Source organism: Lissotriton vulgaris, chromosome 3_1, assembly GCF_964263255.1.
Source record: "Lissotriton vulgaris chromosome 3_1, aLisVul1.2, whole genome shotgun sequence".
NCBI lineage: Eukaryota > Metazoa > Chordata > Amphibia > Caudata > Salamandridae > Lissotriton > Lissotriton vulgaris.
The window spans coordinates 557161632-557182940 of record NC_141689.1 but is presented as its reverse complement, the minus strand read 5'-3'; the positions used below and the strand labels follow the sequence as shown (position 1 = coordinate 557182940).

General features: G+C 42.9%; 1 protein-coding gene across 2 annotated transcripts in view; it reads right to left on the bottom strand.

Moving 5' to 3' along the window:
• RASGRF2 (Ras protein specific guanine nucleotide releasing factor 2) overlaps positions 1-21309 on the bottom strand; it is a 1825430-nt gene that overhangs the window by 1179988 nt on the left and 624133 nt on the right. For both annotated transcript variants that reach the window (XM_086960835.1, XM_086960836.1), the window contains exon 5: positions 785-1038. In XM_086960835.1, coding sequence (XP_086816961.1) covers positions 785-1038 — 254 coding nt within the window. The remainder of the gene's footprint in view (positions 1-784; positions 1039-21309) is intronic.

Genomic DNA, 21309 nt, shown 5'->3' with positions numbered 1-21309 from the left:
AGCGGGGGAATGGGTCGCGCGCCAACAGTTGAGGGCTTTGTGTGTGGACCCTGGCAGTTACTGCCAGGGTCCACACACAAAGCCCACATTTTCGGCTCGTGGGAACGCGACCAAACTAACTGTTGGCACGCGACCCATTCCCCCGCTGCAGGCTTATTCCCTGATTGCTTCGCTTGACACGGAGCGCTGTCCTGATTGTTCGCGATTCGGTGTATAACAGTCCTTCCCTAAATCGAGCCCTGGCCTTTGCAATACTGCGAGCCACCGTGATTGATGCCGTGAAGTATCGCCTTCACTCTATCTTATGTGACTGCTAATACCTTGCCTACCAGGCTATTGTGACCCATACCTTTTAGGCATAATCTTTGTCCTGATGATGATCCCGCGGATTATGTAAAAGGGATCGAAACGCCGTCGACTTGTTGGAACACCATACATTTAAAATGTATACCAAATGTGCTATGCGTATAATGGTGTAAATTGAATTTCTGTCATTAATTTATTTTCAGAAATCGTTCACTTTTGCCTAAAAAAACTCTTCCTTCTGTCTCTCTACTACTCTTTCACCTTGCCAATTTGTAAGAGTGAGGGCACAGGCTTGTGTCTCACTCTAATGAATGTAAGGTATTTTATTGATTGTTGAAATATACAGTAAAGATTTGTGATCCCTGTCCGGCTGGACAAATCACCTTGCTTCTTATAAGCAGACACGGTATCTGTTAACCAGTATTGAGCAAATAAGGCATGAAATAAAAATAGGATAATAAAGAACATTCAACCCCACCTGTTGAGAAACACACTGCTGACGTCATCATGGCTGATGGGAGGCTTTTTTGAACTTGCAGCCATCCTTAGAGGCCGCAAGAAGCAATTTACAAGCACGTAGAGTTGATGTACGTATTCCGCTTCGGCCTCTACCATGTTAAAAACAATCTGGTTTCTCTTCCTCATACTTTCTGCATGAGGAGAACAAATATAGTCTTGCACAATTGTCTTCCATTTTCTTCGGCACAGCCATCCTCTCATGAAGCTTTGAACCTGGAAATAGATGCAAGGCAGGTTTATTTCCCAAATCGAGAGACAAACAAATGCGCCCAACAGATTAAAAAAAACACAAGAACAAAAATAGTGATATTAATAGAACAAACTAGATGTGTGTAGTGTGAATCCGGCAATCTTATTTTAGAAGTCACTTTGTGAGTGTGAAGCTACATTCGTTTGGTGATCATCTGCCCAACAAGGGCCGGGAAGGGTTCCAATACCCATTCCTACAGATTTTAGCCACATTCCTTCAATGTGACATCATTCTGCAATGGGTATTCAACCTCAGTGAGGCATGAAACAGGTGATGTGTTGAGAAAGACATCCAATTCTCCGGCTAGCTCATTCTTCTTGCATGTCCCCAGATCGCACTCTAGGTTCCACTATGTCTTTATGAGCTGCCCACTGATTCTGGATGTCTTGGACTTGGACATGGGCCGGATTACACTATTTTTTTTTAGCATAACTTTTCATTAGGACAAACTTGGACACGACAGACATCATACAATCAAGTACATGTGGAGTTACACACTTGGCAAAAAACAAACGACTAATACAAGGTCGCATATATTTTCATACACATTAGCATTTCACTTTCTTAAGGCAGATTGTCTGGCTCAGTATCACGTCTAGGATGCAGGGGATCACAGAGTCCTCCCCTGTAGTCATTCCATTTCCCTCAGATATGCGTCCATTTGGTGGGGCACCCCCTGGATTCATACACCGTCCTTTCTGACACCATGCACCAGTCCATGTCTTTCCCCCACTTGTTCAACGTCGGTGGCTCATGCGCCCTCCATTTCCTTGCAATGTTCCTTTTAGCTATCATCAGTCCAAGTGTCACCAATATTCTCTCTTTAGTATTAAGATCATTTGGGCCCCAGATGTTTAGGAGACTAAATTTGATGCTGCAGTCAATTTTGTAGCCCATTACACATTCCATATGATGCGCTACCTCGGACCAATATCTCTGGATAAACCGCGCATTCCCAGAGTATATGTATAAAGGTGCCCTCTTGCCCACACCTTCTAAGGCAATACGTTTTGTTACCCGGACCCCATCCTTACCAACGTCTGTCCCGCTAGGTATATTCTATGGAGTATTTTTAACTGTACAAGTCTGAGCCTAGCGGAAATTGCAGTCTCTCTAGGAGAGGCTAGAGCCACTCCGCACCATCCAACCCAGCAATGTCATAGTCCCACTTTGTTCAAAACTGAAGCAGTGAGTCAGCCATATTATTAATGAGCTTTTTATATATTGAGGATATCGTTTTTACTGGGGGGTTCCTGTCCAAGACCCTATCTTCAAGCGGGGAGGAGTCTGGCGATGTCTCTCCCTTCTGTATCACTGCAAGTAAAGCGTGGCGGATCTGTAGGTATCTGTAGTATTCCATATTAGCCAAGTCATAGTCAAGGTGTAATTGGGTGAAGGGAACCACTTCCCCACCTTTCCATAGGTCACCCACCTTTGAGATACCTATCAAGTCCCAGCTGTCCAATCCAAGGGTGTGTCTCAAGTTACCAAGTAGGTCTGCATACCTGATTACACTCTTGATCATGCTTCCATATCTGCATCACTTAATGGCAATTTGCTCAGCACCATAGGAGTAATTTGCCAACAGAGAACTGTGAGGAAAACATGCTCCTTCGTTTCTAGGGTCTCTCTAAATGAGGTACACAAGCATCCCTATTGAAGTGGGGAAAGCACATTTCTGGTTTCATGTAGGTACCAGTTTCTACAATGCTTTCCGGGAGCAGAGCAAGGTCTCCTCTACCAAGCATCATCTCTAAGGAAGAGCATCTGCCCTAACCTCAATGACAGGATATTTAGGCATTTGGAACGCACCTGAACTGATTGGTTGTGGGATGTTGTTCAAATATCAGGCATGTGTTATATGAGTTCGACCTCACCTCCAGTAATTCAAAACTCTACATTGACTCAGACTTGTGTGGACTCCGCTGCAATCCTTTCTGAAGGGGCATGCTACCCATTGTCGCAGGCTAGGACTAAGCCTAACACCCTACTGCTGAAGTGTTGGTCTCCCCTACTGACACATCAGTGACTGGCACTCACTTGCCAATGAATTGCAATTGTCTATAAGTACTTTTTTCTCAGGCAGGGAGATGGCGGACCCTGAGAGAACTGCCGACCCCAAAGCCTTTGGCAGTTCACCACATGCTTAGGGAGGCAAGTAGGCTGCACTAGCTGGTGCAGCTTCCACTTGGCTGCATTGCACTTCAGCAACAGTCTGACCTGGCTGATCTTGAAATGAACTTTGTTCTGTCATCTGGTGAGAGTGGTCGAAGTTTTGTAGTAGTATCTTGATGTTGATGTCAGATGTGGTTGTGAGAGATGTCATGTATTCATGAGAGGCAACCGTTGGTGATTGCTTAAAGGATCTGGTCATGGCGGCTTATGGCTTTGGCTAATCTTTGTGGTTGAATATCAATGTAGCAAGTCATAGACGTTGGGAGCTTTGGAAAGTTCACATTTTGCATTTCGTTAGTTAGCGAGGTGCATATGAGGGCCAAAGCAAACCCTCTGGTGTAGGGAAATACAGTTGCAAGCTGAGTAAAGTAAGCAGTAAGAAGGTTAAAGTCTTGGCAAATGCAGGATCTGGGAGACTGAGGTTGCCAAGAAAGTTACTGTTAATGTATTTGTTTGAATATGCAGTGCTGATGCCCAGACATGGGTCTTGTGCTCACTGTGCTATAGGACTCAAACTACACCCTACTAAAGTGGCCCAAATGGCCGAAACGTGTATGGGTTGCTTGTGCTCCTGTACAGAGGGGGCCTTTCTTGCCATTTTGGGCTAGACTGCTCCCAATGAAGCTGAATCGAGACTGATTTGCATATGGCTGGTTCCAGTCTCAGGTGGCATGGTGCACAAACGAACAATAAACTGAAATGTGACGACAGATAATTACCAGAGGCTGAGATTAATTCAAGCGTTCAACCCATCACTTTTTTTTTATTTTTCATAAACAACGTTATTGTTTTGCACAAGGAAATATATACCACAAACCACAAATGTATGGCCACCACTGTAGGAACAGTGATGAATCTCAGCATAGATGTAACAGCATAAAGTCGACATTAATAGAGATGGACACACGCTCAAACATTTACAACGGAGAGCCAAGCACAAAATGGTTCCACCACTTGCTCCTGATTTTAGCACTTTTTTGGGGCAGCACGGGCTTCATATACCGGCCTCTCCTGTTGTGTACACCAGACTACATCCCGGCGCCATTGAGACAGTGTAACCATGGCGGCCACCCATGGCAAAGAATAAATACATAGGAATGCATGGACAGCTTCTCCAGGAAATTAACACACATGCCTCCCCATGATTGAGGAAGCAACTAGTAAGTGGAATGGTGGGAACATTTGGTGGTTTTGCAGTATTTTGACAAATAAACATCAAGTTGAATATAAAAAAAATCTTCAAAGGGTAAATATTATACAACAAAGCAAAATTCAAGATACTACTTCAAGCAACAAATGCACGTGTAGGAGAAGAACATTTAGAGAGCCTCTATGACACATAAAGCACGATTGAAACTTTGGTCCGCTTTATGCTCTTAAATCTCATTTACAATTCTCAAACGATAAGGTGAGTGAGAAATCTTTTAAATAATTCTTGGATTTTTAAATAAAATATGTCTTATTATGTCTCATGATGCAGAGGACTATGGTGAAGTACCATTCATCTGTCATGCTTTGAAACTTAGGAAAACCATGCTAAAAATAATTTGAAAATGCCCTAAACACAATAGTTACAGAATTTGTTTTCTTTATTGATGTTTGAAAGTATAGGGCAATTGTACTGATGTGTACAGAACAACTATTTTGTTGAATTAAGACTGAATGTAAAAATATAATGACTTAATACAATACAATGTTATGATCGTGAAGAGGGTGAAATTATTTTACACTGTGCTGTATGTGGATAATTCCCAATATGCCAGTGGGGCATTATGTCTGGATTTGCAAATGTTATCTGACGAGTTCTGGCGAAAATCCACCTCACTCCCCAGAGTGTGGCTCAGTCTGTACCAAAGAATGATGTACCAGACAAAGCCAAACACCAGAGGGGAAGGGGAATGGGTTTCAGAGTCACACAGCACACCCATGTCTTCTTTAGCAGGGCTCTCTTTATTAATGCATCTCTGATTGTAGCATGATTATACATGACTCTCCATTAACAGAATGACCCACCATTTTGAAAACATAGCGTTTTAGTACTAATGGAAAGCACACAATATTCTCAATGAGCACAAAGTAAGCAAGTATACTACAGTAAACCTAAACCAAGCAGGAAGGAAGACAATTAGTCTTAAGGCCAGGAAATGAATCAGGGTTCCTTAGAGCAGGTAAGGGAAAAGTAGAAAACACATCAATACAACAAAGCCGAAACAGAATCCAAAGAGCAAGATCAGTATTAAAAGAAAAAAAGTCAGAATACCAACGAACTGTATGTCACCGCCCTCTCATGCGCCCTATGTGCAGTGGGCCTGTTGCGCGGGGCTCGTGTAATGCTGCCCCTGTGGTGCCTTGTGGCACACTATAATATCATGTTCAAGTTTCCCCAAAACACCAGTTCCCATTATGCCTGAGCTTGCAAGCATTCTCTGAATCAAAAAAGATTCAAAAAGAAAATCCAGAGTGTTGGGTTTATAGACCTAGTCCACAGACTAATGGCTCCTGACTCGTATGGTCAGAGAAAAGCCTTGAAGGAAGAAAAAAGTTTTTCTTTCTTGAGTCCCCTCACTCACCAGGGTTTTCCCACGGTGACATGCTTATTCATTGGGGCCATCCCAGTCCTCTACGAATTGGAGCGCGCTGCGCCTTGCGAAGTTACGTAGGAGCACTTATAGGTAGACTATGTGTAGTGCAATTTTTGGGGGAGTGGATGGAAAGTGGTTAAAAATACCTTGCTAGTGGGCATCAACAACTTTTGTTCCTGATCCTAGGTTGGTATGTCTAAAAAGGGGGGTGCACTGAGAACCTAACTATAATGAGTTAGCTTCCCCTAGCTCTTCTTTAGGACTAAACAGGGACCAGCCCTGTGTTTGCCACTCCTAATGCACCTAATGTACCTAGATTGGAAATAACAACTGTGAAGTGAAGAAAAAATATTAAATTAAGTGAACGCTGCTACTAATAAAGCATGTGTTGTTGATACATACGTTCCCTATGTCACGCTGTATATTATTTGGTGTGAGAATTCACCCTGTGGAACAAGCTTCCTTCCTAACCGCTCCCCTAGGCAGCGTCCTCTTGGCTGCAGTTCAAAGTTCCTCCGGTGATTCCCTTTGCTCCAGCTTCCTCAATGCATCTTTCTTCTCCACCTCCTGCCCAGCTACTCCAGTTCCTCTGCGACTTCCTGAGTCAAAACTTTGAGACTTTCTTTAGACTTAGAAGAAGTTGAAGTTCTAGGCTAAGCACTTGATATCAAGTTAGTGCGCACTATCCTTTTATAGTAGTAAACAGGCCAGAGTATCAGCGTCTTCAAGACTATAGACTTGTCTTCAAGTTTCATCTCAGTGACTTCCCTCCAGTTCTTTGATTGTTCTTGCTCTGGACTCTTACTGCAATCTTGGCTTTTGAACTGTGTTTATACAAGAACTAGAGACTTTGCTCTGTGTTATTCTGATGAATTTACAGTAGTGCCAAGAGAACTCACCTAAGAGTTCTTGATTCATGTATGAACCTTGTACTGTGATCTATGTTTGGAGTTTATCCTTGGGAGTTTAATTAACTCCCTTCTATGCTCTGAGTGTTTCCACGGGAATGCCAGTAACTCCAATCTGTATTTCAAGTTATTCCTTGGGAGTGTATAGCTCCAATCTGTGGTTCCGGTCCTTCTTTTTCCTTATGGTGTTTCTGAAAGAGACTGTAATTGTATGATACTGCAGTTCTTGCAAATTCATTGTTTGAGAATCCTTTGGTGAATTGATGGTAATTGCCTCCTCTTGTTGTTTCCAGTGCATTACATCTTTGCAAAATCAGAGGTCATGGTCCTGTGCACATGTAGCTAGCAGACTTAGAGGTTCTACAAATAATGCTGTGCCCCACAGTTGCTGACCAGAACCAGTGCTGAAAATCTCTCTTCTTTTTTTGTCCCAACTCCCCCCCCCCCCAAGGGCTGCACTTTGTTTAAAGACCAGCAATTCCTTGAACACGCCCAGACCTTCTGGGATAGGAGGTCCAGCATCAGTTCCAGTATCGTCTCCACAGTTGGAACCAGGTGAGTGCATGACACCATAAAGGGAAAATGGCCATAGTTAAGCTTCTCCACAAAAAAGCCACACTGGACCCCGGTATCTTAAAAAAACCTTCGGCCTTGCTCCTTGCTCCCTGCCCCTGTAAAAATGTTAGAGGCGCATCTTAACATCCATTTGAGTGCCTTTCTGGAGAACACTAGCCTTCTTGACCCCTCCCAACACGGTTTCCGTAGGGCTCATTGCACCGAGTCCGCTCTCACAGTTGTCACCAATAACATCCGTGCTAAGGTCGACAGTGGCCAGACTACTTTTCTCGTCCTGCTCGACCTTACAGATGAAATTTGACACCCTATATCCATCCATCTTAGTCAATCGTCTCAAGGAAATAGGAGTGAACGGGCCGGCGCTGAGCCTATTGAAATCCTTCTTGGATGACAGTGTTCAAAGGGTCAAGTTGGGCGACTTTCTCTCGCCAGCAACTCCGGTGCAGTGTGGAGTCCCTCAGGGGTCATCCCTGAGCCCCACACTCTTCAACATTTATGTGACACCACTTGCCAAACTCGTAAGATCTTTTGGGCTGGAAGTTCTACCTTACACCGATGATACCCAGATCATGGTCTCCCTCTCACACTCTGCCGACATCACAGCCCGGAATTTTAGAAACTGCATGGAAGCAGTTGCTGGCTGGATGGTGAAGAATTTCCTCAAACTAAATGGGGAAAAACAGAGGTGTTGATTTTTGGAGGCAAGGAAGAGATATGGTCAACTGATTGGTGGCCCTCCGCTCTTGGGGTCTGTCCTAAGCCCTCTCAGTCCGCTCAAAATGTGGGTGTCATTTTTGACAACAAACTCTCTTTTGACAAACAGGTCAGCAGGACAATCTCCACCTGTTGTGGAGTTCTTAGAACCCTGAGGAAGTTGGTGCACTATCTTTCCCCAGAGGCCCGGAAAACTGTTACAGTAGCACTAATTTCTTCTAGGTTAGACTGTTGTAATGCGCTGTATTTGGGTATCAATAAACAGCAGGTACAACGCCTGCAAGTGGTACAAAATGCAGCCGCTCGGTTTGTCGCTGATGCCCCCAGATTCTCATCAGCAACCTCCATTAGGAGGGATCTTCATTGGCTCCCTATGCAGGCAAGGATAGAGTTCAAGGTTCTTTCCCACCGTGCTCTCCATGCTGGTGGATCGGAAGATCTTAAATCTTTGCTAACACCCTACACCCCTGGTAGGGTCCTCCGATCTGCCAACAAAAATCTCCTTGTGATACCCAGAACCTATAAAGCCAGATGGGGCGGAAGATCTTTTCACTCCCTTGTCCCCAAGATCTGGAATACTCTTCCGGCGGATATTAAAGGTCAGTCGGCTTACTCTCTCTTTCGAAAGGCCCTGAAGAATTGATTCTTCAGGGAGACTTATCTGTAACTTTTCTGTAATTTCTTCCCCTCACCTCACAGCCTATACCATCGTTAGCGCCTTGACGCCTATGGGCTAAGTAGCGCTGGATAAATCCCTTTTCATTCATTCATTCATTCAGGGAGAAAAAAGGTGGGGGACAGGAAGTGGTGAACGAACTAGCAACATGTTGAGAGCCAATACAATATATAAAGTTGTCAGGCAGCTTCCTAAAGCCTATATGTTGTCTAGATTCTGCTTCTGTTTGCTGGGACCCAAAAGTCACACCCTAGACCCAGGCAGATTTGCTACACACAGCCGCCAGAATCTAAAAGAATTACACCTCACATATGTTCTTGAAGACATCCTCAACCCCCAGATACCTTGCTGAACCCTGCCTGACCTGTTAGGAGACTAGTGAACATCTACGTCTGAGTGCAATGTCCAAGGCTAGGTGCCCACTGATAAGGTTGCCAACCCTGCACTGTTCTGATAAAATTAGGGAAGGATAAACATGGCCTGTGATGTTATAATTATTAGTATAACCTGAACTAAAATCAGAGTATCATCTACTTTTGGATCACTGCACTTCGATACTGCAAAACCTTCTGAGATATCTGCAGGAAACACTATTGGCCATCAAAAGGTGTTTGGTGGGTGACCAGAGTAAGAAGTATAGGAAACACCTTTGGAGGGAAGATTGTTTAGTATGTCACATCCTCCTAAAACATGCATTCTGGTGTTGGTAGTTGGGCCCAGGGACTCCCAGTTGGGTGTAGCAGTGTTTTTGTCAGTTTTTTCATAGGACCAGCAGCTCTCATGGTACAGGCATATCTCTCCAGAAATAGTGAAGAAATTGTTCTGATCACTTACCCCCCCCCTTTACATGCCACAGATAAGAATAAACAAAGGCATGTATTGCGACCTGGTGGTTCTTACAGGATTTGGTGCAAATGAGCCATGCACATTTAAAACTACTATTGCTGCCCTTTCTGCTCTAATAAAAATCGTTTTCACTATTTTTGAGAAGGTGGGTTGTTTGTTTATAGGGGTTGTGCCCTGATCAAGCAGCAACCACACTCCTTCTCAGGGTGAGGCACAAGGGAAACCTAAATTAACCTGTGCTCAAACCTCTGTTAGCTTTGCACAGAGCAGTCAGGTTTAACTGAGAGGCTATGTATAAAGTATTTGCGCAACACTTCAAACAGTAATAAAGTGAATACACCACACAAAAAGAACCCCATGCCAAGTTAGAAACATAGAATACTGTAATAAATCAAACAAGACCAAATTGACAAAAATTAAATTAATAGACCCAGACATATTCAGGGGCAGATTTACGTTTCCTGGCGCATCCCTGCAAACCTGCAGGGATGCGCCAGGAAATCCACCCTTGCGCCATCACTGATGCGCCACATTTACAATGCAGCACGCCGTGGCGCACGGATGGGCAGATGCGTGTCACATCCCATGGCGGAAATACGGCGCATTGCTGGAGTCGCGTCGCAAAAGCGACGCGGCTCCAGCAAGGCTTGGGGGTGCCCTATGCCTAACATGCTGCATCAATCCTTAGGCCTGCTTCAAGCAGGCGTAGGGTTTTGATGCAGCATTGCCGTAAATATGACTCTGTGAAATCTTGTAGTTTTCACTGCGTCACTTTTACGAGGCGTACCTGCCAGGGAATGCCCACCCTGCGCTGGAACGCCCACATGAAACCTGGCACAGGTTTCATGTAGCGCAGGGGTTTACAACGGACGCATCTCCCTAGATGCATCACGTTGTAAATACGTCGCAACATGGCGCATGATTTACACCGCCGCTGTGTCAAAGAAGCGACGCAACGGCGGTGTAAATGTGTTGCAAGGGGCTTGTAAATCTGCCCCTCAATTTTTAAGTAAGATTTAAGTTATAGTAGCGCTCGAGGATCCTGCTGACCGGGCTTGCGATGCGAAGTTGTGTGTCGAGGATGCGCCTTGCAATCGGGGCGATGCGTTGGTTCCAGAGAGCTGTGAGCCTGTGGTGCGGAGTTCGGGGCCAAAGCTACCAAAGTTGAGCAATGCACGGCCCTGTGCCGAAGCTGGATCATGAAGTTGGGGTGATGCAGTGATTCCGAAGTGCTACGATGCGGGTTTTGCGACGGGTCCAATCCAAGCAGCAGAGGAGATGCGTAGTTTCTGCTTGGGGTTGCACCGCGAAGCAGAGGAGAGGCGTCAGTTCTATTGAATCCACAGAGGCTTACAAAGCATGTTAAGCCCACTTCCAAGGGTCTAGGACTGGGGTGGCACCACTTGGCAGAGTCCAGGTGCAGGTGCAAGGTTGCTGGATCTCATCGCAGTCTCAAAGTTCTCAAAACTGTGTGCCGCATCCTAGATGCTGGACTTCACATCCCAAGCCCTGTTGACAAATGCTCGCATCTCAGGATCCTCGCATTGCAGCCTTGCTGCACCTTGGAACCAACACATCGCTTCAGCTGCGCGGCGCATCTTCACCACGGATCCACACAATTCTCTGCAACCAGGATTTAAGGTACGGTGTTCAGCAGGACAAACTGGGTCCTTCCAACTAGCCCACTCTCCATTGCAGTCGGCCTGAACTTTTAACTTTGTCCTAGTTCGGCACTGCCAGGACCCATGAACAGTTCACGCTTTGTGCTTTTTGGTGCTATTTCACCCTAAAAACTTTTAGATTGAATATCTCCAGTTTTACAGATCAAATTCTTTTTTTTGTTGCCTTTTTTTATTCATTAAAAATCACTCTATTTTTCTAAACCTGATGTGGGATCTTTTTGTGTGGTATTTTCACTGAATTACTCTTTAAAGTGTTGCTCAAATACTTTATGCACTGCCTCTAAGTTAAGCCTGACAGCTCTATGCCAAACTACCAGAAGGCTGAGCACAGGTTAATTCTAGGTTTGCTTGTGCCTTACCCTCACTAGAATTGTGGTTGCAGCTCGTACCCTGCCCTCCGGGCTATCCAGGACCTACCCTAGGGGTGAATTATATGTATTAAAAGGGAAGTTTTTGACCTACCAAAGGTAGAAATGGCAGTTTAAAACAGTACATATAGGCTCTGCAATGACAGGCCTGAGACATGTTTAAAGTGCTACTTTAGTGGGCGGCACAATCAGTGCTGCATCACCACTAGTTAAATTTACAGGGCCTGGGTCCAGGTACTTTACTAGGGCAAGTATATTAAATGTGCAATTGGGTAGGAGAGAACCTAACAAGCTTTAAGGAAAGAGCACAAGCACCTTAGCACTGGTTGGCAGTGGTAAAGTGTGCAGGGTCCTAAGGCTAGCAAAAAAAAAACATATCAGCAAAAACAGGAGGTCCGTAAGCAAAATTTACAATTTACTTATTATTTATGATGAGGGGCTTGGGGCTCACAGACATGTCAAAATATTTTTCATGAGTTGAAACAGCGAAGTGCAGCGTAAATACATGTGGTCAGTGTGGGACAGTGGGTTATTAAGTGCGGGGATTCGGGTCCACCACAAGTAATTAAGCCACTATCTTGTTAGGTCGAGCTAAACGTTTCAGTAATTTATACCTAAGATCAACCCCATGTCGTATAGCACACAGTCTTAACACATGTAAAGCATTTAGAAATACCAAAACATAAAAAAATTCAAGACCACAACAGAATATAAATTCCATTCCAATTTAGTAAAATAAAGTACAATTTAATGAACAAAATTATACCAGAATTCCAAAAATCCAACAAACGTAACAGACATGAATTTTAAAATATTTATGAATAGCTCCAAAAATCACAGAGAGTCAGTGGTAGTTAATGTTTGCTGTAGACCAGAACTTAAGGGTGATTACAGGTCAACCATGATGGAGTGTGTCGGATCAGATACACCAACCAGGTACAACCCACTCAGAGGTTTTTCTTTGGGGCCTGATTTAGAGTTTGGCAGAGAGCGTACTCCGTTGCAACTGCAATGGAGAACCCTCTCTTTCAAACCCTCGATATGCACATCTGTTCTGCAGACGGTTGTACCTTAAGTATGCTAGTGATGGAGCCTGCTATGACTCATTAGCTGACATGCTCCTCCAATGGCTGGATGGAGTACGGGCCATTGGAGTTTTGGCTATTCAATGGCCCGCCCAATTTAGAGTGGGTGGGTAAATGGCCAGTTAGTAAAGAGTAAAGCTCATCCTTCACAATCTAAATCTAGCCCTTTTTCTAGCAGTCAAAATCCTTCAGCGGGGCTAGGAAGAAGGCTGTGTCCAAGGAAGTCTTCACAAAGTCGAACAAGCATTGGACGAGGTCCCACTGAACCCATGGGTTATGGCTGGAAAAGCTCTGAGCAGGAGAAATTCAAATTTTGCGCCCAGGGATGTCCTCTTGCCAGCCAGATTTTTTTGGACTCTTTCCATGTCCATATTTTTACAATTGGACTTTGTCTTATTTTTTGGAGCTTGGAATCCGCCAGCGAGCCATGGTTGCAGATATATTGAACGATGAGTTCCATCTCACCGAGGGTCCACTGAACAGATTTGCTGTTGTGGAGAAGCTGTGAGTGGGAAAAACATGTTTCTTCAGCCCTGCAAGACCGTGCCTTGGGCAGAAAGGCTGGGGAAGTTTGTCCTCTAGAAGTTGTGAAGACCAAAAATGTTCTAAGCCACAGATTTTCAGACATGATGGGAGAAGTCCAGTTTGACACAGCCAAGGTTCCACGGACCTCAGGAACAGCATTAGGATCACGACTCCAGCAGAGGCCACCAGAAGGATCCAGGTCAGATACAATTGGTACAAGTCAACTGGGCTTTTGAGGGAAAATACCTCCTGCAGCTTTTTGTGGCCCTGTAATTTACACAAAAAGTCAGCCAACTGACCCTTGAAGTCCACTTCTTTGTCCTGTGATCAAATGGGAGCAGGGGCAGCCCTTTCGATCTCCTTACAGGTTTCAAACAGCAAGTACAGTCCTTTTTTGTTCTTCCACAGATCCACATTGGTCTGCAGAGAGTGCCTGAGAATGCCACATGTATTCCTGGCAACAAAACAAAAATGTTTGTATTTTAACTACAAAAGATCTTCCTTACTTTAATTAATAAAATAAAACTTATATATTTTTGTACCATGCACAGTGTTTATCTATAGTTATTGCTGTCTTATGTCAGGTCTTGTCCTTTAGTTAAACCAGTTCCTAATTATTCTGTTTGTCCAACCACATTTATTCCTGGCACCAGTTAGTGAGTCGGGTGAGTCCTGCCCCCTCCTAAACAATGGGACAAAAGTTGCCAAGTGTAACGCTACCCACTTTTGTATCACCTTTTGCTTGCCCTACTGCATACAATTTCACGTGCCCCTCACTTTCAAAAATCAAGATGGAGAACCACTTCTCCCCTTTGCAGAGTCCGTGAGCCCACTGAGAGGTGTGGCCAGGGTAATGAGCAATGCCCTCCTTCTTGGCCATTACAAACCAGTTCTGGGACAGCCTTGCCCTTACAGGGTTTGGTGACTGCCTGACTTGGAAGACAAAAGTTGGGGCCTTTCAAGGTAACATTTGCCATTCACTTAGGAGAGGAAAAGCATTTTGAAGAAAATTAAGTTCTTGGGCCAACCCCAACTGGTCTTTCTGTCTGAGAAACAAAAAAAACTCCCAACACACAAGCCTTTGTCTCTGCTCTGGACGCAGATTTCACCCCTTATGAAGTTCTGTTTGCTGGCTGGCTTTCATAAGCTTCAGGCAGGGTAACCTTATCTTTCTAAAAGTTACCTTTCCTTAATATTTATTAAAAATCAGACTTCACCATTGAGCTGGGCTTTTAATAAATATAAAAACTAGTTGTTAAATCATTTTTCTAGCTTGCACCAAAGAGGAGATATATGGCTTGATATGTCTTCTATAGGCCAGCTAGCCTTCCTACAGTAAAAGTAGTGTGTGGGTGCTGGTCCCTGCAAGTACATGCTAACTTTAAATTTCTACATGTCTACTTTTAAATACAATGCACCCTGCATTCTGGACTAAAAGGCTTACACAAGGGTGATTTATTAAATTGCAACATACAGATTACAGTGATAGGCCTGGAGGCATGTTTGCCTGGTCACACTAGTGGCTAGCACAGCAGTGCTGTATTCCATAGGTGGCATTTTACTTTCCATGCCATGGAACTATGGCCTTATAGGGAAGTTAAGCATGCCAATTAGGATTTAGCCAATTTCTACATGTTTTAGGAGTCAGATGACATGCACGGGGGCCTGGTTAGTAGTGTCCCAAATGCACAGAGGCAATAAACACTAGCCTTGCTACAGTAAAAGTAGTGTGTGGGTGCTGGTCCCTGTAAGTACATGTTAAATTTAAATTTCTACATGTCTACTTTTAAATACAATGCACCCTGCATTCTGGACTAAAAAGGCTTACACAAGGGTGATTTATTCAATTGCAGCATACAGATTACAGTTATAGGCCTGGAGGCATGTTTGCCTGGTCACACTAGTGGCTAGCACAGCAGTGCTGTATTCCATAGGTGGCATTTTACTTTCCATGCCATGGAACTATGGCCTTATAGGGAAGTTAAGAATGCCAATTAGGATTTAGCCAATTTTTACATGTTTTAGGGGTGAGATGGCATGTACTGGGGCCTGGTTAGTAGTGTCCCAAATGCACAGAGGCAATACACACCAGCATCAATCCACAACAAAATGGAGGAAAATGGTGGTCAACACGTAAATGGAGGCACTTTCTTACAGTCAGGTAGAACTTCTGTATTTTTGGTATGTGATGGAGTGGAAGAGCAAGTGAGATGGACATGACACACCTCCATATAATTGTAGGTTTTCCATGGAGGATGTAGAATATGCACTGACGCTTTGAGCCCTCTAAATACCTGTGGGTATAGTCCCTAGAGCACTTAGATGCAGAACTGATTGGTCAGCTTTCCAAGAACTATGTGTGTGTATCGGAAATCAGAACAACAAGGAGTTAATAGCTATTTGGAAGAATATGTGTTCACCAGAAACAAGCTGGAAATTAGTGTCGAAATGTAGAAAGCTCTGCTTGTTTTTACCTATTGTGAATCTGGATGATATGTTCTGTGAAAAAATGTAACACCCAGAACATTAATGAAGCTTTTTATAAACAGTGTTCGCAAAACAAAAATGACCGATTTATAATCAAAATATGTAGAAACACGCACTAAGAAATCTGTCTGGGAAAGAAGCGTATTTCCTGGCCCATCTATCTTTAGAGAAGCAAGGATAAGGGACGATACTAAACTGCTTGCGTAGTGGTCAGAATACCAACTATACAACCTAATGTTGGCTAAAGTATAGCCAGTGACTAGAAGGTCCTCCAAGTAAAAAATGCCAGTTTTTAGATCTTTAAAATTGTACTTAGGCACTGAATTGAGATTGGCATATGACTGCGTGTCATGGTCTGCCTCAGGCTCACCTTTCCAAGTTAGCGCACCTTCCAATCATTATTCTCCAAACTCACTAAGGGTACAATCTTGAGAAGGAAAGGCTGGAAGTGTCGCTGCTCGGCAGAAGGCTCCGCGCTTGGTCTGGAAGACGCACCACACACTAAATGCAAATTCAGAAACTACATTTCCCATGAAGTAACAGAACACGCACAATGTTTAGAAATGTTGATGGCCATTCTGGAGGTATTGATTATACGTCCTCAGTGTCCCGGCTAGGCAATCGAGATACATTGTTGCTGCAACCAAATTCTTGTTACAAGACTTTGAAAATCTTGCAGATTGATTGTGTTCCCCTGAAAGCATGACTGGGAGTCAAAGCTGCACGCACAAGGGTATTTTAAGGATTTAATTCATATATGGTAAACAAACTTAAAAATGGTTTAAAGTTTTTTTTCAGAGATACCCTTAAAGAGGTCAAATGAATATATTTTATTTAACACTTTTGAATTCTAAAACTATGAGAGGAATGGAAAGGATAAACATATAAATGAGGTGTGCAGTTTCTCGTGAAAGAAGACTGAGGTTGATGGTTCCAGGGAAAGGAATATGCTCCAATAGGAAGCAGAGCCTGGGTAGGTCTTAAGGCGGACGCCTCTCCACGTCTTGACCTTAATAGGCGTTCCTTATGCTTTGACCTAACGGGGCATGATCCAGTACCCTAACTGGGATGACTTTAATTGTTCTAAGGCACGATATTTACCATATTACTTGTTGTGTGACTGGTTATCTTGGTCAGAGTATTCACACTCACTGAAACCAGACACAGTGTAGTTTAGGGTAGTTTCTAGGTCCTAAAGAATCACCACTTGTTCGTTCTTGACATAACTAGGCGAGAAGCATGTTGACCAATTAGACCAATTAATTCACAAGGCTATCTAGGATATCTTAAGGTAGTACCTACTATTTTAATTAGGTTAGTGAGCTCATTTATTATATTAACTGATTCTGAGTACCACTGCCCCTTTTTTTATTCACTTATGTCACCATTCTACACTTCACCTTTTTAGCCCACATACCCCCTCTTCACCATACGGTTAACTAAAAAAACTCTGGGAAAGAGTACCCTTGTGGGTGCCCATCAGACATTGCAGCACCAGATCAATGAGGAACCAGCCCAATGATGAAGCATTACACCCACTTGGGTGTGTGAGGGCCTGTGCTCCTATTAGAGCATATTCCTTTCCCTGGAACCATCAACCGTAGTATTTTTTCACGAGAAACTGCACACATCATTTATATATTGATTAATGCAAGGAGCCCGTGCCCCGCACCTTTATCGCTCCTGGCTCCCTTTCTTTATATAGAATGGAAAAGATCCTCATCACCTTTAGGAATTTTTACAATTCTCACTGCATTTGTATTTGAGGAAGTGGTATGTACATAGGAAAGGGATTCATTGGTATCAGTGTGAACAACATACTCCGAATGAATGCTTATTTATATTACAGTTTAAGAAAAGAGTCCGAATCTGTATCAGAACCATAGAGCACATATTCCCAGAAACAGTTTAAACAAACATTGGCAAAGTCAACAGATCTAGTGTTGACTTTGGCTAAAGCAAAATTATTTATTTTAATCTCAGAAAGTATGTATTGCCATGGTAGTTGTTGGCACTGAAGGGAACTACTTTGAGTGTGGATATTCTTCTTGTGAAAAGACAGAATACCATCACCCACAGTGAAGTTAGGCAATGTCGGAGGTGGGCTGACCCAGTGCTCCATGCTGTATTTAGTTGTGAGAGAACGAAAAATGTAAATGTTACAATACCAATGAATGAAGGTGACTGACTGAATGTCCGCCTTACCTAAGTATACAATACAAATAATATTGGTAAAATCAAAACGTATTCTCTAACACAAGAACCAAGAAGGCATTTGAATGCATTTCAGAACCAGAGAGCATGTTTCTGCAAAACAGAAGATAATGGTATTTATCAGAGAAGGGAGTTGAGTTTCTACTGGATCACAGTGGATATCTAAAAACAAGGCAACACTGACCAGCACAGTGGCCATCACATCTTAATAACCCATAATAATACACCTGTAGAACTAACCTTATATGTCAACATATCCAACATCATACATCAACAGAACCAACAACCTATGCCAACATATGTACAATCATATGTCCACACAAATATCAAAATACACACTCACCTTCGTAAGTCCCTACAACCAATGTCATTCACCAACACATCATACAACCTCCAACCCACCTCATACATCTTTACAACAACCCACATACACCAACACTCTCAACACCATGGTTCCACACTAGCAACATCATACTACGAACACACCAACCATAATCCCCCCACATAAATCAAATCAAAAAATGTGGCATCCCTTTATTTCCATATGTTCAGACTACTCCGGAACTTATTCAGCTTCACCTTGCTGTGGGTGGACTTTTTAAAAGCTCATGAGCCTGGAAATTCAGCGTCACTGGCATTCATCTACAGGTTTCAGGACATCCTCATTTTATCTGGAGATATCAGATCGTGGAATCAAGAGTTGGTATCAGGTTTGTCCATCTCCTGATGTGATTATTCTTAACGACGACGGGATTACATGTTGCTTTTTAGTCATTTTAGTCATTTATTCTCTGGTTCGTCTGATGCATGTTTTTAAACATGACCTTATCCTCTTCCGTTTGTGTTGGTTTCATGTAATTATGGGCTGTATTACTGTAACGTTTCATTAATTGTTTCTGAAGTTCTTTGGACAAAAGTGCTAAATACATACTGAAAATTCCATAAAACAATCTAAAAAATAAATTTGAATGGGATTTAAGGTTAATTAATTTGTCAACAGTGGCTTCACTGTTCAAACTAAAAAGTCATGAATACCTGCTAGTAACACATCCTTCCATCCTGCTCGACTCAACATCATTTTTTAGTTGGCTACAAGGCAGTGATGGTTAGGAAATGTCAGTCGGGTGGTAACAAAATGTCAGTTATACTTATTATATCTCACCTGAAACATTTACACTTACGCCTGATGCGTGGTATCAAATTGATGATTTCTGAAACTGGTATTCCAGAGATTTGTTCCATCACTTCAGCATGTCTTTGCTAATGGGGTCTAAAAAATGCTACTTGGGGGAAGGGCATTTTCCCTAGCAGTCTTTGACAAATTGACTATTAAACACATTTCACTATATGCGAGGTATTAATGAAGAATCTAGTTACTCTCGTCAACTAGGTGCACACAACATCTTTCAAACACTAGTATGAAGCACAGTATCAATTGTAACTCATTACTACAGCACAGTCAGACCCATCCATTACTATTCTTGCATGCACTCAATTTAAGTACTCCACCTGAACCAGTGATGCTGTATTAAAAAGCCCTGTGCTGCACAAGGGCTGATATAGTTTGCTTACAGTGTAAGAACTCTGCTTCTAGCTCTGGCATTCACGCTTTGCCTTGGCTGCTTGACCAGAAGTCAAGAAACAAATGTACACTTTGAAACCAACACAACATGCAACCTTACAGTGCTTGGAATTCTACACACTTCAGACTTGACCATTACAGCATTTATGAGTATGGGAAATTTGACCACAGGAATACTCTTTTACACTCTTACCTACCTGTGTGAATCATCCCAAAAACATCTAACATGTCTTCTATCGGGATTTTGTTCCTATTATCAAGGTGTCAACAGTCGTCTTGCAATAATATCATGACCTAAAGTCAAGAAATGCAGAGCATTAAATTTGGAAGGATGCACCACTGCTTGAAGCTGCATTTTGATGTGGCAACGAGGAAGAACCTCTGGCTTGAGATGAAGAGGCTAAAATGGAAAGGAACCACCTTGGGCCATGTGGCAATTAATAAGCCGCAGGGAGACCATTGAACATCAACAAAGTTGCCACACGAAGAGTCTTATACCAACATTCACAAGGAACTGTGCCATATGTAAGTGTGAGTGTCAGAGCGAGGAGAACCAGAGCACCCTCTAGAGGGACAGGGCCATCTGTCATTTGCCAGCCATGGGCGAGATGCCAAATATGGAGCGCCCGACCCACGGGCATGCGTCTACGCCAGAGATCTTCAAACTGTGGGGGTCCATGGATGGTTTCCAAGGGGGCTGTAAATGCCTCTGTAATTACATGTAAATGAAGATGGCCTGGAACTGCAGCCTTATTTATTTGCTGCTTTTCCTGGCTGCATTCATTTACACGCCTGGAGTGCTGGGAAGGGAGCTCAGGGAGTGTTAAGAAGTTGTCTAAAAGAAAAGATCTAACAAGTCCGAGTATTTTGTTTTTTCGTTGTCAGCTAACTGCATATAAAACAAAACAGATTCACTAAAAAATAAAATCAAGTAACATAGGCTTCTGAAAATGATGCAGAGTTTGAAATAAAAACGAATTCCTACAAAATATAACAATTAGTAATGTGACCAGACTGTACCTAATGTAAGCATTTTTATAAGTGTAGGATAACACCCCTAAATTACCTCTAAAAAAATCTTTGTCACTTTGACGCATTAAGCAGGGCCATGGGAATTATGTGGCAAGAGAGGATCAAATTATGCAACAGGGTTGATTAAATTATGCAAGAAGAAAAGGTAAATTATGCAGTATAATCTGACACATTTTGTGGTGAGCTTTATTTCATTTTCATTTCATTTTTAGTCAGGGGAACTATTTTACCTCATTAGTATCTATTTAACACCGAAATACATCCATAAGCAACTGCAATATGACCAATCAACCTTTATGAAGGGCCTTCTACTGATCTGGAACACGTCACCAGCCACGCTTTATGTAATTGTGATCTGTTTGAACTAGAATCACATTTTCTGTTAAAATCTGCAGATTATGCACCAGATGATGGATTATGTAACAAATGTGGTAAATCTTTATCAATGCAGAAAACGCTTCTGCCTCAGAAACACATAATTCCAGTGGCCCTGGCTCTAAATAACTAATCAATTAATGGCTGGTAAGAGGATGTAGTTTAACAGCCATAGTGGCTGACCTTTAAGCTGGGGAATGTCGAGTCTTGACGGGAGGCTCAAACATCCTGTGATTCTGGGCAAATCACTTAATGTCCCTGCACCTGAAAACAAATTAATGTGTCAGTTTGTAATACAACTGATGCTCAAGTAAAGTGCTCTGATACCTTTAGGTCGAGTATGCACTATATAAAAATGCGAAAACAAGAAAAGCCTTGTTTCTTCTTTAACTGTTTGCACTACCACC